This window comes from Lampetra fluviatilis, unplaced genomic scaffold (genome assembly GCF_964198595.1).
Source record: "Lampetra fluviatilis unplaced genomic scaffold, kcLamFluv1.1 SCAFFOLD_146, whole genome shotgun sequence".
In the NCBI taxonomy this organism is placed as follows: domain Eukaryota; kingdom Metazoa; phylum Chordata; class Hyperoartia; order Petromyzontiformes; family Petromyzontidae; genus Lampetra; species Lampetra fluviatilis.
This window is the reverse complement of record NW_027620937.1, coordinates 12,820-27,500: the sequence shown is the minus strand read 5'-3', so window position 1 is coordinate 27,500 and position 14,681 is coordinate 12,820. Positions and strand designations below refer to the sequence as shown.

At 53.6% G+C, this 14,681-nt stretch overlaps 1 protein-coding gene across 1 annotated transcript in view; it reads right to left on the bottom strand.

The window, feature by feature from the left end:
- The window catches only part of LOC144954557 (suppressor of fused homolog), a 56,741-nt gene extending 53,865 nt beyond the window's left edge, over positions 1-2,876 (bottom strand). Inside the window, exons 1-2 of the mRNA XM_078885028.1 lie at positions 1,957-2,876; positions 29-78 (exon numbers count right to left, since the gene is read on the bottom strand). Coding sequence (XP_078741154.1) covers positions 29-78; positions 1,957-2,252 — 346 coding nt within the window. The 5' untranslated portion in view covers positions 2,253-2,876. The remainder of the gene's footprint in view (positions 1-28; positions 79-1,956) is intronic.
- Between the last annotated feature and the right edge of the window lie 11,805 nt (positions 2,877-14,681).

Below are 14,681 nucleotides of genomic sequence, written 5' to 3'. Positions count from 1 at the left end.
CCTCCACCACCTCCACCACCACCTCCACCACCGCAGCGGTACATGCTGATGTAGTCAAGAGGGTCTGGGCCCCCCAACCTACACACACAGAGACACAGACACAGAGACACACACACAGAGACACACACACAGAGACACAGACACACACACAGACACAGAGACACAGACACAGAGACACACACACAGACACACACACACACACAGACACACAGAGACACACACACACACAGAGACACACACACAGACACACACAGAGACACACACACACACAGATACACACACACAGACACACACACACAGAGACACACACATAGACACACACACAGGAGATAGACACGGTGAGATACACACTACACCTACTACAGCTACTACCACTACTGCAGAGCTACTACTACAGCTACTACTACTACTGATACCACTACTACCACTACTACCGATACAGCTACTACCACTACTACAGCTACTACCACACTACTGCTGCTACAGCTACTACCACTACAGCTACTACACTACTACTACCACTACTACAGCTACTACCACCACTACTACAGCTACTACCACCACTACTACAGCTACTACCACCACTACTACAGCTACTACTACTACTACACTACTACTACTACCACCACTACTACACTACTACTACTACCACCACTACTACACTACTACTACTACCACCACTACTACACTACTACTACTACCACCACTACTACACTACTACAGCTACTACTACTACAGCTACTACACTACTACCACTACTACAGCTACTACTACAGCTACTACTACTACAGCTACTACTACTACAGCTACTACTACTACAGCTACTACAACACTACTACTGCTACTACTACAGCTACTACTACTACACTACTACTACACTACTACTACACTACTACTACACTACTACTACTACAGCTACTACACTACTACCACTACTACACTACTACTACACTACTACTACACTACTACTACTACAGCTACTACACTACTACCACTACTACACTACTACAGCTACTACACTACTACAGCTACTACTACAGCTACTACTACTACAGCTACTACACTACCACTACAGCTACTACCACTATAGCCACTACCACTACAGCTACTACCACTACAGCTACTACTACACTACTACAGCTACAACTACTACAGCTACTACTACTACAGCCACTACTACAGCTACTACTACACCACCACCACTACTACCACTACTACAGCTACTACTACTACACTACTACAGCTACTACACCACCACCACTACAGCTACTACTACTACTACAACTACTACCACTACAGCTACTACACTACTACCACTACACCACCACTACTACAACTACCACCACTACAGCTACTACTACTACACTACTACCACTACACCACCACTACTACAGCTACTACAGCCACTACTACCACTACTACAGCTACTACTACACCACTACTACTACTACAGCTACTACTACTACAGCCACTACTACTACAGCTACTACTACTACAGCTACTACCACTACTACTACACCACTACTACAGCCACTACTACTACAGCTACTACTACACCACTACTACTACTACAGCTACTACCACTACTACTACAGCTACTACTACTACAGCTACTACCACTACTACTACACCACTACTACAGCTACTACTACACCACTACTACAGCTACTACTACACTACAGCTACTACCACTACTACTACACCACTACTACAGCTACTACTACACCACTACTACAGCTACTACTACTACAGCTACCACTACTACACCACTACTACAGCTACTACTACACTACAGCTACTACTACAGCTACTACCACTACTACTACACCTACTACTACACTACTACTACACCTACTACTACAGCTACTACCACTACTACTACACCACTACTACAGCTACTACTACACTACTACAGCTACTACAGCTACTACTACTACAGCTACTACAGCTACTCACCAGTACTTGACGATGGCTGTCACCTGCAGGGGGTTTGGCTGCTCTGGGTGCCGCCTGTGGCACTCCTCGTACACGGCTCGGAGGCCTGGCGGAGCGCGGATTCCCGGCACGGCACCAGCCGCGTCTCCTCCTCCACCTCCACCTCCCTCCTCCTCCTCCTCATCGTCGTCGTCCTCCTCCTCCTCGTCCTCCTCCTCCTCCTGTGCCCGCTCCCCCCCGCGCTGTCCCCACTCGAGTCGCTGTCTGCTCGCCTCAGCCTCAGCGCCGCCGCTGCTGTTGTTGTTGTGGACGTCCATCTTAAGTCGACGAGTTGAAGACGATGGAAGAGAGGGGCGTGGCCAGGAGGGGGTGGGTGGGGCTTGCGTGGTGACGTCACCGCGTTGAGGAGACGGTGCCCGAGTGTGCGTGGTGACGTCACCGCGTTGCGGAGGAGACGATGCCTGAGTGGACGTGGTGACGTCACCGCGTTCGGAGGAGACGGCGCCGAGGGGGGCTTGCGTGGTGACGTCACCGCGTTGAGGAGATGGTGGACGTGGTGACGTCACCGCGTTGCGGAGGAGACGGTGCCTGAGTGGACGTGGTGACGTCACCGCGTTGAGAAGGTGCCTGAGTGGACGTGGTGACGTCACCGCGTTCGGAGGAGACGGTGCAGATGGAGCTGCGTGGTGACGTCACCGCGTTGCGGAGGAGACGGTGACGTGGTGACGTCACCGCGCAGAGAAGACGGCGCCGAGGGGGCTTGCGTGGTGACGTCACCGCGTTGCGGAGGAGACGGTGCCCGAGTGACGTGGTGACGTCACCGCGTTCGGAGGAGACGGCGCCGAGGGGGCTTGCGTGGTGACGTCACCGCGTAAAGGAGACGGCGCGAAGGACGACGTGGTGACGTCAACGGGACAGACCCTGCAGGTGCCATGGGTTGTACTGCTGTGCCAGGCTAGGTGCATGAGGAGGTCACGTTGACAGACCCTGCAGGTGCCATGGGTTGTACTGCTGTGCCAGGCTAGGTGCATGAGGAGGAGGTCATGGGACAGACCCTGCAGGGATCGAATTCAATCACCCACCCACTCATCCACCCACTCACTCAATCACTCACCCACTCATTCACCCACTCACTCACTCACCCACCCACTCACCCACCCACCCACTCACTCAATCACTCACCCACTCATTCACCCACTCACTCACCCACCCACTCACCCACCCACCCACTCACTCAATCACTCACCCACTCATTCACCCACTCACTCACCCACCCACTCATCCACCCACCCACCCACTCACTCACCCACTCATTCACCCACTCACTCACCCACCCACTCATTCACCCACTCACTCACTCACCCACTCATTCACCCACCCACCCACTCACTCACCCACTCATTCACCCACTCACTCACCCACCCACTCACCCACCCACCCACTCACTCAATCACTCACCCACTCATTCACCCACTCACTCACCCACCCACTCATCCACCCACCCACCCACTCACTCACCCACTCATTCACCCACTCACTCACCCACCCACTCATTCACCCACTCACTCACTCACCCACTCATTCACCCACCCACCCACTCACTCACCCACTCATTCACCCACTCACTCACCCACCCACTCATCCACCCACTCACCCACTTACTCGTTTACCCACTCACTCACCCACTCACTCACCCACCCACTCACTCACTCACCCACTCGTTCACCCACTCACTCACCCACCCACTCATCCACCCACTCACCCACTTACTCGTTCACCCACTCATTCACTCACCCACCCACCCACTCATCCACCCACCCACTCACTCAATCACTCACCCACTCATTCACCCACTCACTCACTCACCCACTCATTCACCCACTCACTCAATCACTCACCCACTCATTCACCCACTCACCCACCCACTCACTCACTCACCCACCCACTCATCCACCCACTCACCCACTTACTCGTTTACCCACTCACTCACCCACCCACTCACCCACCCACTCACTCACCCACTCGTTCACCCACCCACTCACTCACCCACTCGTTCACCCACCCACTCACTCACCCACTCGTTCACCCACCCACTCACTCACCCACTCGTTCACCCACCCACTCACTCGTTCACCCACCCACTCACTCACCCACCCACTCACCCACCCACTCACTCACCCACTCGTTCACCCACCCACTCACTCACCCACTCGTTCACCCACCCACTCACTCACCCACTCGTTCACCCACCCACTCACTCGTTCACCCACCCACTCACTCACCCACCCACTCACCCACCCACTCACTCACCCACTCGTTCACCCACCCACTCACTCACCCACTCGTTCACCCACCCACTCACTCACCCACTCGTTCACCCACCCACTCACTCACCCACTCGTTCACCCACTCACTCACCCACCCACCCACTCAGTCACCCACCCACCCCCTCGCTCACCCACTCATTCACTCAGCCACCCATCCAACTCACCCATCACTCACTCTCCATCTATTCTCTAGCCCGTGTCGTGCTTGGTTTAGCGCCCTCGATCCGGCCGAACAGAAGCTGTTTCGGCATGCGGTGGCTGGGGCATGCGGGCTACGTGGCCCAGCCAACGCAGCCTCGCCTGCCGGAGGAGCTCATCGATGGACGACTACGTCCAACTGCCCAGGAGCCTCAAGGTGCACCTAGCCTGGCACTGGCCCAGTAGCGTCCTTCACGAGCCTCCTCCTCCACAGAGGCCGATCTTGACACCGCTGGTACCGCTCATCGGCAAAGTCCACTCAGCTCCACGTCCTCCTGTACCACATCACTCCATCTCTTCTCTAGCCCGTACCACTCACCCACCCATCCACTCACCTACTCACCCAGCCATCCACTCACCTACTCACCCACCCACCCACCTATCCACTCACCCAACTATCCACTCACCTACTCACCCATCCACCCACCCGCACACTCACCCAACCATCCACTCACCCACCCACTCACCTACTCACGCACCCAACCATCCACTCACCCACCCACCCACACATCCACTCACCCAACCATCCACTCACCTACTCACTCACCCACAAATCCACTCACTCAACCATCCACTCACCCACCCACTCACCCACCCACACATCCACTCACCCAGCCATCCACTCACCTACTCACCCACCCACCCACCTATCCACTCACCCAACTATCCACTCACCTACTCACCCATCCACCCACCCGCACACTCACCCAACCATCCACTCACCCACCCACTCACCTACTCACGCACCCAACCATCCACTCACCCACCCACCCACACATCCACTCACCCAACCATCCACTCACCTACTCACTCACCCACAAATCCACTCACTCAACCATCCACTCACCCACCCACTCACCCACCCACACATCCACTCACCCAACCATCCACTCACCCACACATCCACTCACCCACCCGCAAACTCACCCAACCATCCACTCACCCACACATCCACTCACCCAACCATCCACTCACCTACTCATCCACTCACCCACAAATCCACTCACTCAACCATCCACTCACCTACTCACTCACCCACAAATCTACTCACCCACCCACTCACCCACACATCCACTCACCCAACCATCCACTCACCTACTCATCCACAAATCCACTCACTCAACCATCCACTCACCTACTCACTCACCCACAAATCTACTCACCCACCCACTCACCCACACATCCACTCACCCAACCATCCACTCACCTACTCATCCACAAATCCACTCACTCAACCATCCACTCACCCACCCACTCACCTACTCACGCACCCACACATCCACTCACCCACCCACTCACCTACTCACGCACCCAACCATCCACTCACCCACCCACTCACCTACTCACGCACCCACACATCCACTCACCCAACCATCCACTCACCTACTCATCCACTCACCTACTCACTCACCCACAAATCCACTCACTCAACCATCCACTCACCCACCCACTCACCCACCCACTCACCCACACATCCACTCACCCAACCATCCACTCACCCAACCATCCACTCACCCACAAATCCACTCACTCAACCATCCACTCACCCACCCACTCACCTACTCACTCACCCACACATCCACTCACCCAACCATCCACTCACCTACTCATCCACTCACCCACAAATCCACTCACTCAACCATCCACTCACCCACCCACTCACCTACTCACTCACCCACACATCCACTCACCCACACATCCACTCACCCAACCATCCACTCACCTACTCATCCACTCACCCACAAATCCACTCACTCAACCATCCACTCACCCACCCACTCACCTACTCACTCACCCACACATCCACTCACTCCACCATCCACTCACCCACAAATCCACTCACTCAACCATCCACTCACCCGCACTCACCCAACCATCCACTCACCCACCTACTCACTAACCCACACATCCACCCCAACCACCTACTCACCCATCCACTCACCCAACCATTCACTCACCCGCACACTCACCCAACCATCCACTCACCGACTCACCCACCCACCTACCTACTCGCCCACCCATCTACCTACTCACCCATCCACCCACCCGCACACTCACCCAACCATCCACTCACCCACCCACTCACCTACTCACTCACCCAACCATCCACTCACCCCACCATCCACTCACCCACAAATCCACTCACTCAACCATCCACTCACCCAACCATCCACTCACCCGCACTCACCCAACCATCCACTCACCTACTCATCCACTCACCCAACCATCCACTCACCCACCTGCACACTCACCCAACCATCCACTCACCCACCTACTCACTAACCCACACATCCACCCCAACCACCTACTCACCCATCCACTCACCCAACCATTCACTCACCCGCACACTCACCCAACCATCCACTCACCGACTCACCCACCCACCTACCTACTCGCCCACCCATCTACCTACTCACACATCCACCCACCCGCACACTCACCCAACCATCCACTCACCCACCCACTCACCTACTCACGCACCCACACATCCACTCACCCAACCATCCACTCACCTACTCATCCACTCACCTACTCACTCACCCACAAATCCACTCACTCAACCATCCACTCACCCACTCACCCACCCACACATCCACTCACCCAACCATCCACTCACCCACCCACTCACCTACTCACGCACCCACACATCCACTCACCTACTCACTCACCCACAAATCCACTCACTCAACCATCCACTCACCTACTCACTCACCCACAAATCCACTCACCCAACCATCCACTCACCTACTCATCCACAAATCCACTCACTCAACCATCCACTCACCCACCCACTCACCCACACATCCACTCACCCACAAATCCACTCATTCAACCATCCACTCACCCACCCACTCACCTACTCACTCACCCACACATCCACTCACCCACCCACTCACCTACTCACCCAGTCACCCACTCACCTACTCACTCACCCACACATCCACTCACCCACCCACTCACCCAACCATCCACTCACCTACTCATCAACTCACCCACCCACTCACTCATCCACTCACCCACCCACTCACCTACTCACTCACCCACACATCCACTCACCCAACCATCCACTCACCTACTCACCCAGTCACCCACTCACCTACTCACTCACCCACACATCCACTCACCCACCCACTCACCCAACCATCCACTCACCTACTCACCCAGTCACCCACTCACCTACTCACTCACCCACACATCCACTCACCCACCCACTCACCCAACCATCCACTCACCTACTCACCCAGTCACCCACTCACCTACTCACTCACCCACACATCCACTCACCCAACCATCTACTCACCTACTCACCCAGTCACCCACTCACCTACTCACTCACCCACACATCCACTCACCCACCCACTCACCCAACCATCCACTCACCTACTCACCCAGTCACCCACTCACCTACTCACTCACCCACACATCCACTCACCCAACCATCCACTCACCTACTCACCCAGTCACCCACTCACCTACTCACTCACCCACACATCCACTCACCCAACCATCCACTCACCTACTCACCCAGTCACCCACTCACCTACTCACTCACCCACACATCCACTCACCCATCCACTCACCTACTCATCAACTCACCCACCCACTCACTCATCCACTCACCCACCCACTCACTCACCCACACATCCACTCACCCAACCATCCACTCACTTACTCACCCAGTCACCCACTCACCTACTCACTCACCCACACATCCACTCACCCAACCATCCACTCACCTACTCACCCAGTCACCCACTCACCCACACATCCACACATCCACTCACCCACCCACTCACCCAACCATCCACTCACCCACCCACTCACCCACACATCCACTCACCCAACCATCCACTCACCTACTCACCCAGTCACCCACTCACCTACTCACTCACCCACACATCCACTCACCCAACCATCCACTCACCTACTCACCCAGTCACCCACTCACCCACACATCCACACATCCACTCACCCACCCACTCACCCAACCATCCACTCACCCACCCACTCACCCACACATCCACTCACCCAACCATCCACTCACCTACTCACCCAGTCACCCACTCACCTACTCACTCACCCACACATCCACTCACCCACCCACCCACACAAACACCACGGCATGCGCTCAGTCCAACACGACTCGTGTGCTGGTGTTTGTTGTTGTTAATAAACTCGTAGTTGTATTATCATCATCATCATCAATATCACCATCATCAACATCCTTCACATCTATGAGAGCGTTACATGTGGTCCCACGCTTCTGGCAGAGGTCGCAACCGGGTACCCGATACCCGTACTCTAGCCGATACCCGGCTACCCGTACCCGGCCGGGTACGGGTACCCGTTTGCGACCCTGGTGCGGCCGGGTACGGGTACGGGTAGGCCGTGAGTCACTGTTGAGTCACCGTCTGTCACTCATCTCCCAACGTCTTGTCTCTTCTCACAATTCAAGATCCTAGAATGAACCCACCCGCGCCTGCAACGTGGCTTCATCCCAGAGGTCGCAATCAGGTACCCGATACCCGTACCCTACCCGGCCGGGTACGGGTGTAGGGTACGGCCGGGTACGGGCAGACCGTGAGTCACTCATTTCCCAACGTCTTGTCTCTTCTCACAATTCAAGATCCTAGAATGAACCCACCCGCGTCTGCAACGTGGCTTCATCCCAGAGGTCGCAATCGGGTACCCGATACCCGTACCCTACCCGGCTGGGTACGGGTGTAGGGTACGGCCGGGTACGGGTACCCGTTTGCGACCCTGGTGCGGCCGGGTACGGGTAAGGAATCGAAACCCGTTTGCGAAACTCTGGCTTCACAAATGTCTACACTCAGTAGGGACCATCCATTGAGTGACGCAATCAAAATTTGTCTAAACGTGACCGTTCTTTGTCCCAGCCCCTCTCCCTGTAGACACTTGTGTGTACACCCCCCCCCCCCCCCCCGCTGAATCGGATAGCACGGCCGATATTTAATCCGAGCAGAAGCGATCAAGGATGAATCATATTCCTGCTTGTGTCTTGGTGTGTGTCTCGCTCGGTGTGTCTGTGTGTGTCTCTCTCTCCGCATGTGTCTCTGTGTCTCTGCATCTGTGTGTCTCTCTCTGCATGTGTCTGTGTGTCTCTCTCTGCATGTGTCTGTGTGTCTCTCTGCATGTGTCTGTGTGTCTCTCTCCGCATGTGTCTCTCTCTGCATGTGTCTGTCTCTCTGCATGTGTCTGTGTGTCTCTCTGCATGTGTCTGTGTGTCTCTCTCCGCATGTGTCTCTCTCTGCATGTGTCTGTCTCTCTGCATGTGTCTGTGTGTCTCTCTCTGCATGTGTCTGTCTCTCTGCATGTGTCTGTGTGTCTCTCTCTGCATGTGTCTGTGTGTCTCTCTCTGCATGTGTCTGTGTGTCTCTCTCTGTATGTGTCTGTGTGTCTCTCTCCGCATGTGTCTGTGTGTCTCTCTCTGCATGTGTCTGTGTGTCTCTCTCTGCATGTGTCTGTGTGTCTCTCTCTGCATGTGTCTGTGTGTCTCTCTCTGCATGTGTCTGTGTGTCTCTCTCTGCATGTGTCTGTGTGTCTCTCTCTGCATGTGTCTGTGTGTCTCTCTCTGCATGTGTCTGTGTGTCTCTCTCTGTATGTGTCTGTGTGTCTCTCTCTGCATGTGTCTGTGTCTCTCTCTGCATGTGTCTGTGTGTCTCTCTCTGTATGTGTCTGTGTGTCTCTCTCCGCATGTGTCTGTGTCTCTCTCTGTATGTGTCTGTGTGTCTCTCTCCGCATGTGTCTGTGTGTCTCTCTCTGCATGTGTCTGTGTGTCTCTCTCCGCATGTGTCTGTGTCTCTCTCTGTATGTGTCTGTGTGTCTCTCTCTGTATGTGTCTGTGTGTCTCTCTCTGTATGTGTCTGTGTGTCTCTCTCTGCATGTGTCTGTGTGTCTCTCTCCGCATGTGTCTGTGTCTCTCTCTGCATGTGTCTGTGTGTCTCTCTCTGTATGTGTCTGTGTGTCTCTCTCTGCATGTGTCTGTGTGTCTCTCTCCGCATGTGTCTGTGTCTCTCTCTGCATGTGTCTGTGTGTCTCTCTCTGTATGTGTCTGTGTGTCTCTCTCTGCATGTGTCTGTGTGTCTCTCTCTGTATGTGTCTGTGTGTCTCTCTCTGCATGTGTCTGTGTGTCTCTCTCCGCATGTGTCTGTGTCTCTCTCCGCATGTGTCTGTGTGTCTCTCTCTGCATGTGTCTCTCTCCGCATGTGTCTGTGTCTCTCTCTGCATGTGTCTGTGTGTCTCTCTCTGTATGTGTCTGTGTGTCTCTCTCTGCATGTGTCTGTGTGTCTCTCCGCATGTGTCTCTCTCTGCATGTGTCTGTCTCTCTGCATGTGTCTGTGTGTCTCTCTCCGCATGTGTCTCTCTCTGCATGTGTCTGTCTCTCTGCATGTGTCTGTGTGTCTCTCTGCATGTGTCTGTGTGTGTCTCTCTGCATGTGTCTGTGTGTCTCTCTCTGCATGTGTCTCTCTCTGCATGTGTCTGTGTCTCTCTCTGCATGTGTCTGTGTGTCTCTCTCTGCATGTGTCTGTGTCTCTCTCCGCATGTGTCTCTCTCTGCATGTGTCTGTCTCTCTGCATGTGTCTGTGTGTCTCTCTGCATGTGTCTGTGTGTGTCTCTCTGCATGTGTCTGTGTGTCTCTCTCTGCATGTGTCTCTCTCTGCATGTGTCTGTCTCTCTGCATGTGTCTGTGTGTCTCTCTGCATGTGTCTGTGTGTCTCTCTCTGCATGTGTCTCTGTGTCTCTGCATGTGTCTGTGTGTCTCTCTCTGCATGTGTCTGTGTCTCTCTGCATGTGTCTGTGTGTCTCTCTCTGCATGTGTCTGTGTCTCTCTGCATGTGTCTGTGTGTCTCTCTGCATGTGTCTGTGTGTCTCTCTCTGCATGTGTCTGTGTCTCTCTGCATGTGTCTGTGTGTCTCTCTCTGCATGTGTCTGTGTGTCTCTCTCTGCATGTGTCTGTGTCTCTCTGCATGTGTCTGTGTGTCTCTCTCCGCATGTGTCTCTCTCCGCATGTGTCTGTGTGTCTCTCTCTGCATGTGTCTGTGTCTCTCTGCATGTGTCTGTGTGTCTCTGCATGTGTCTGTGTGTCTCTCTCTGCATGTGTCTGTGTGTCTCTCTCTGCATGTGTCTGTGTGTCTCTCTCTGCATGTGTCTGTCTCTCTGCATGTGTCTGTGTGTCTCTCTCTGCATGTGTCTCTCTCTGCATGTGTCTGTGTGTTTCTCTGCATGTGTCTGTGTGTCTCTCTCTGCATGTGTCTGTGTGTCTCTCTCTGCATGTGTCTGTGTGTTTCTCTGCATGTGTCTGTGTGTCTCTCTCTGCATGTGTCTGTGTCTCTCTCTGCATGTGTCTGTGTGTCTCTCTCTGTATGTGTCTGTGTCTCTCCGCATGTGTCTGTGTGTCTCTCTCTGCATGTGTCTGTGTGTCTCTCTCTGCATGTGTCTGTGTGTCTCTCTCCGCATGTGTCTGTGTGTCTCTCTCTGCATGTGTCTGTGTGTCTCTCTCTGCATGTGTCTGTGTGTCTCTCTCTGCATGTGTCTGTGTGTCTCTCTCCGCATGTGTCTGTGTGTCTCTCTCCGCATGTGTCTCTCTCTGCATGTGTCTGTGTGTCTCTCTCCGCATGTGTCTGTGTGTCTCTCTCCGCATGTGTCTGTGTGTCTCTCTCTGCATGTGTCTGTGTGTCTCTCTCTGCATGTGTCTGTGTGTCTCTCTCTGCATGTGTCTGTGTGTCTCTTTCTGCATGTGTCTCTCTCCGCATGTGTCTGTGTGTCTCTTTCTGCATGTGTCTCTCTCTGCATGTGTCTGTGTGTCTCTCTCCGCATGTGTCTGTGTGTCTCTCTCTGCATGTGTCTGTGTGTCTCTTTCTGCATGTGTCTCTCTCTGCATGTGTCTGTGTGTCTCTCTCTGCATGTGTCTGTGTGTCTCTCTCTGCATGTGTCTGTGTGTCTCTCTCCGCATGTGTCTGTGTGTCTCTTTCTGCATGTGTCTGTGTGTCTCTCTCTGCATGTGTCTGTGTGTCTCTCTCCGCATGTGTCTGTGTGTCTCTTTCTGCATGTGTCTGTGTGTCTCTCTGCATGTGTCTGTGTCTCTCTCCGCATGTGTCTCTCTCCGCATGTGTCTCTCTCTGCATGTGTCTGTGTGTCTCTCTGCATGTGTCTGTGTCTCTCTGCATGTGTCTGTGTGTCTCTCTGCATGTGTCTGTGTGTCTCTCTCTGCATGTGTCTGTGTGTCTCTCTCTGCATGTGTCTGTGTGTCTCTCTGCATGTGTCTGTGTGTCTCTCTCCGCATGTGTCTCTCTCTGCATGTGTGTGTCTCTCTGCATGTGTCTGTGTGTCTCTCTCTGCATGTGTCTGTGTGTCTCTCTCTGCATGTGTCTGTGTGTCTCTCTGCATGTGTCTGTGTGTCTCTCTCTGCATGTGTCTGTGTGTCTCTCTCCGCATGTGTCTGTGTGTCTCTCTCTGCATGTGTCTGTGTGTCTCTCTCTGCATGTGTCTCTCTCTGCATGTGTCTGTGTGTCTCTCTCTGCATGTGTCTGTGTGTCTCTCTGCATGTGTCTGTGTGTCTCTCTCTGCATGTGTCTGTGTGTCTCTCTCTGCATGTGTCTGTGTGTCTCTCTCCGCATGTGTCTCTCTCTGCATGTGTCTGTGTGTCTCTCTCCGCATGTGTCTGTGTGTCTCTCTCCGCATGTGTCTGTGTGTCTCTCTCTGCATGTGTCTGTGTGTCTCTCTCTGCATGTGTCTGTGTGTCTCTCTCTGCATGTGTCTGTCTCTCTGCATGTGTCTGTGTGTCTCTCTCTGCATGTGTCTGTCTCTCTGCATGTGTCTGTGTGTCTCTCTCCGCATGTGTCTGTGTGTCTCTCTCTACATGTGTCTGTGTCTCTCTCCGCATGTGTCTGTGTGTCTCTCTCTGCATGTGTCTGTCTCTCTGCATGTGTCTGTGTGTCTCTCTCTGCATGTGTCTGTGTGTCTCTCTGCATGTGTCTGTGTGTCTCTCTCTGCATGTGTCTGTCTCTCTGCATGTCTCTGTGTGTCTCTCTCTGCATGTGTCTGTCTCTCTGCATGTCTCTGTGTGTCTCTCTCTGCATGTGTCTGTGTGTCTCTCTCTGCATGTGTCTGTCTCTCTGCATGTGTCTGTGTGTCTCTCTCTGCATGTGTCTCTCTCTGCATGTGTCTGTGTGTCTCTCTCTGCATGTGTCTCTCTCCGCATGTGTCTGTGTGTCTCTCTCCGCATGTGTCTGTGTCTCTCTCCGCATGTGTCTGTGTGTCTCTCTCTGCATGTGTCTGTGTGTCTCTCTCTGCATGTGTCTGTGTGTCTCTCTCTGCATGTGTCTCTCTGCATGTGTCTGTGTGTCTCTCTCTGCATGTGTCTGTGTGTCTCTCTCTGCATGTGTCTGTGTGTCTCTCTCTGCATGTGTCTGTGTGTCTCTCTCTGCATGTGTCTATGTGTCTCTCTCTGCATGTGTCTCTCTCTGCATGTGTCTGTGTGTCTCTCTCTGCATGTGTCTGTGTGTCTCTCTGCATGTGTCTGTGTGTCTCTCTCTGCATGTGTCTGTGTGTCTCTATCTGCATGTGTCTGTCTCTCTGCATGTGTCTGTGTGTCTCTCTCTGCATGTGTCTGTCTCTCTGCATGTGTCTGTGTCTCTCTCCGCATGTGTCTGTGTCTCTCTCCGCATGTGTCTGTGTGTCTCTCTCTGCATGTGTCTGTGTGTCTCTCTCTGCATGTGTCTGTGTGTCTCTCTCCGCATGTGTCTGTGTGTCTCTTTCTGCATGTGTCTGTGTGTCTCTTTCTGCATGTGTCTCTCTCTGCATGTGTCTCTCTCTGCATGTGTCTGTGTGTCTCTCTCTGCATGTGTCTGTGTGTCTCTCTCTGCATGTGTCTGTGTGTCTCTCTCTGCATGTGTCTGTGTGTCTCTCTCTGCATGTGTCTGTGTGTCTCTCTCCGCATGTGTCTGTGTGTCTCTCTGCATGTGTCTGTGTGTCTCTCTCTGCATGTGTCTGTGTGTCTCTCTCTGCATGTGTCTGTGTGTCTCTCTGCATGTGTCTCTCTCTGTATGTGTCTGTGTGTCTCTCTCTGCATGTGTCTGTCTCTCTGCATGTGTCTGTGTGTCTCTCTCCGCATGTGTCTCTCTCTGCATGTGTCTCTCTCTGCATGTGTCTGTCTCTCTGCATGTGTCTGTGTGTCTCTCTCTGCATGTGTCTCTCTCT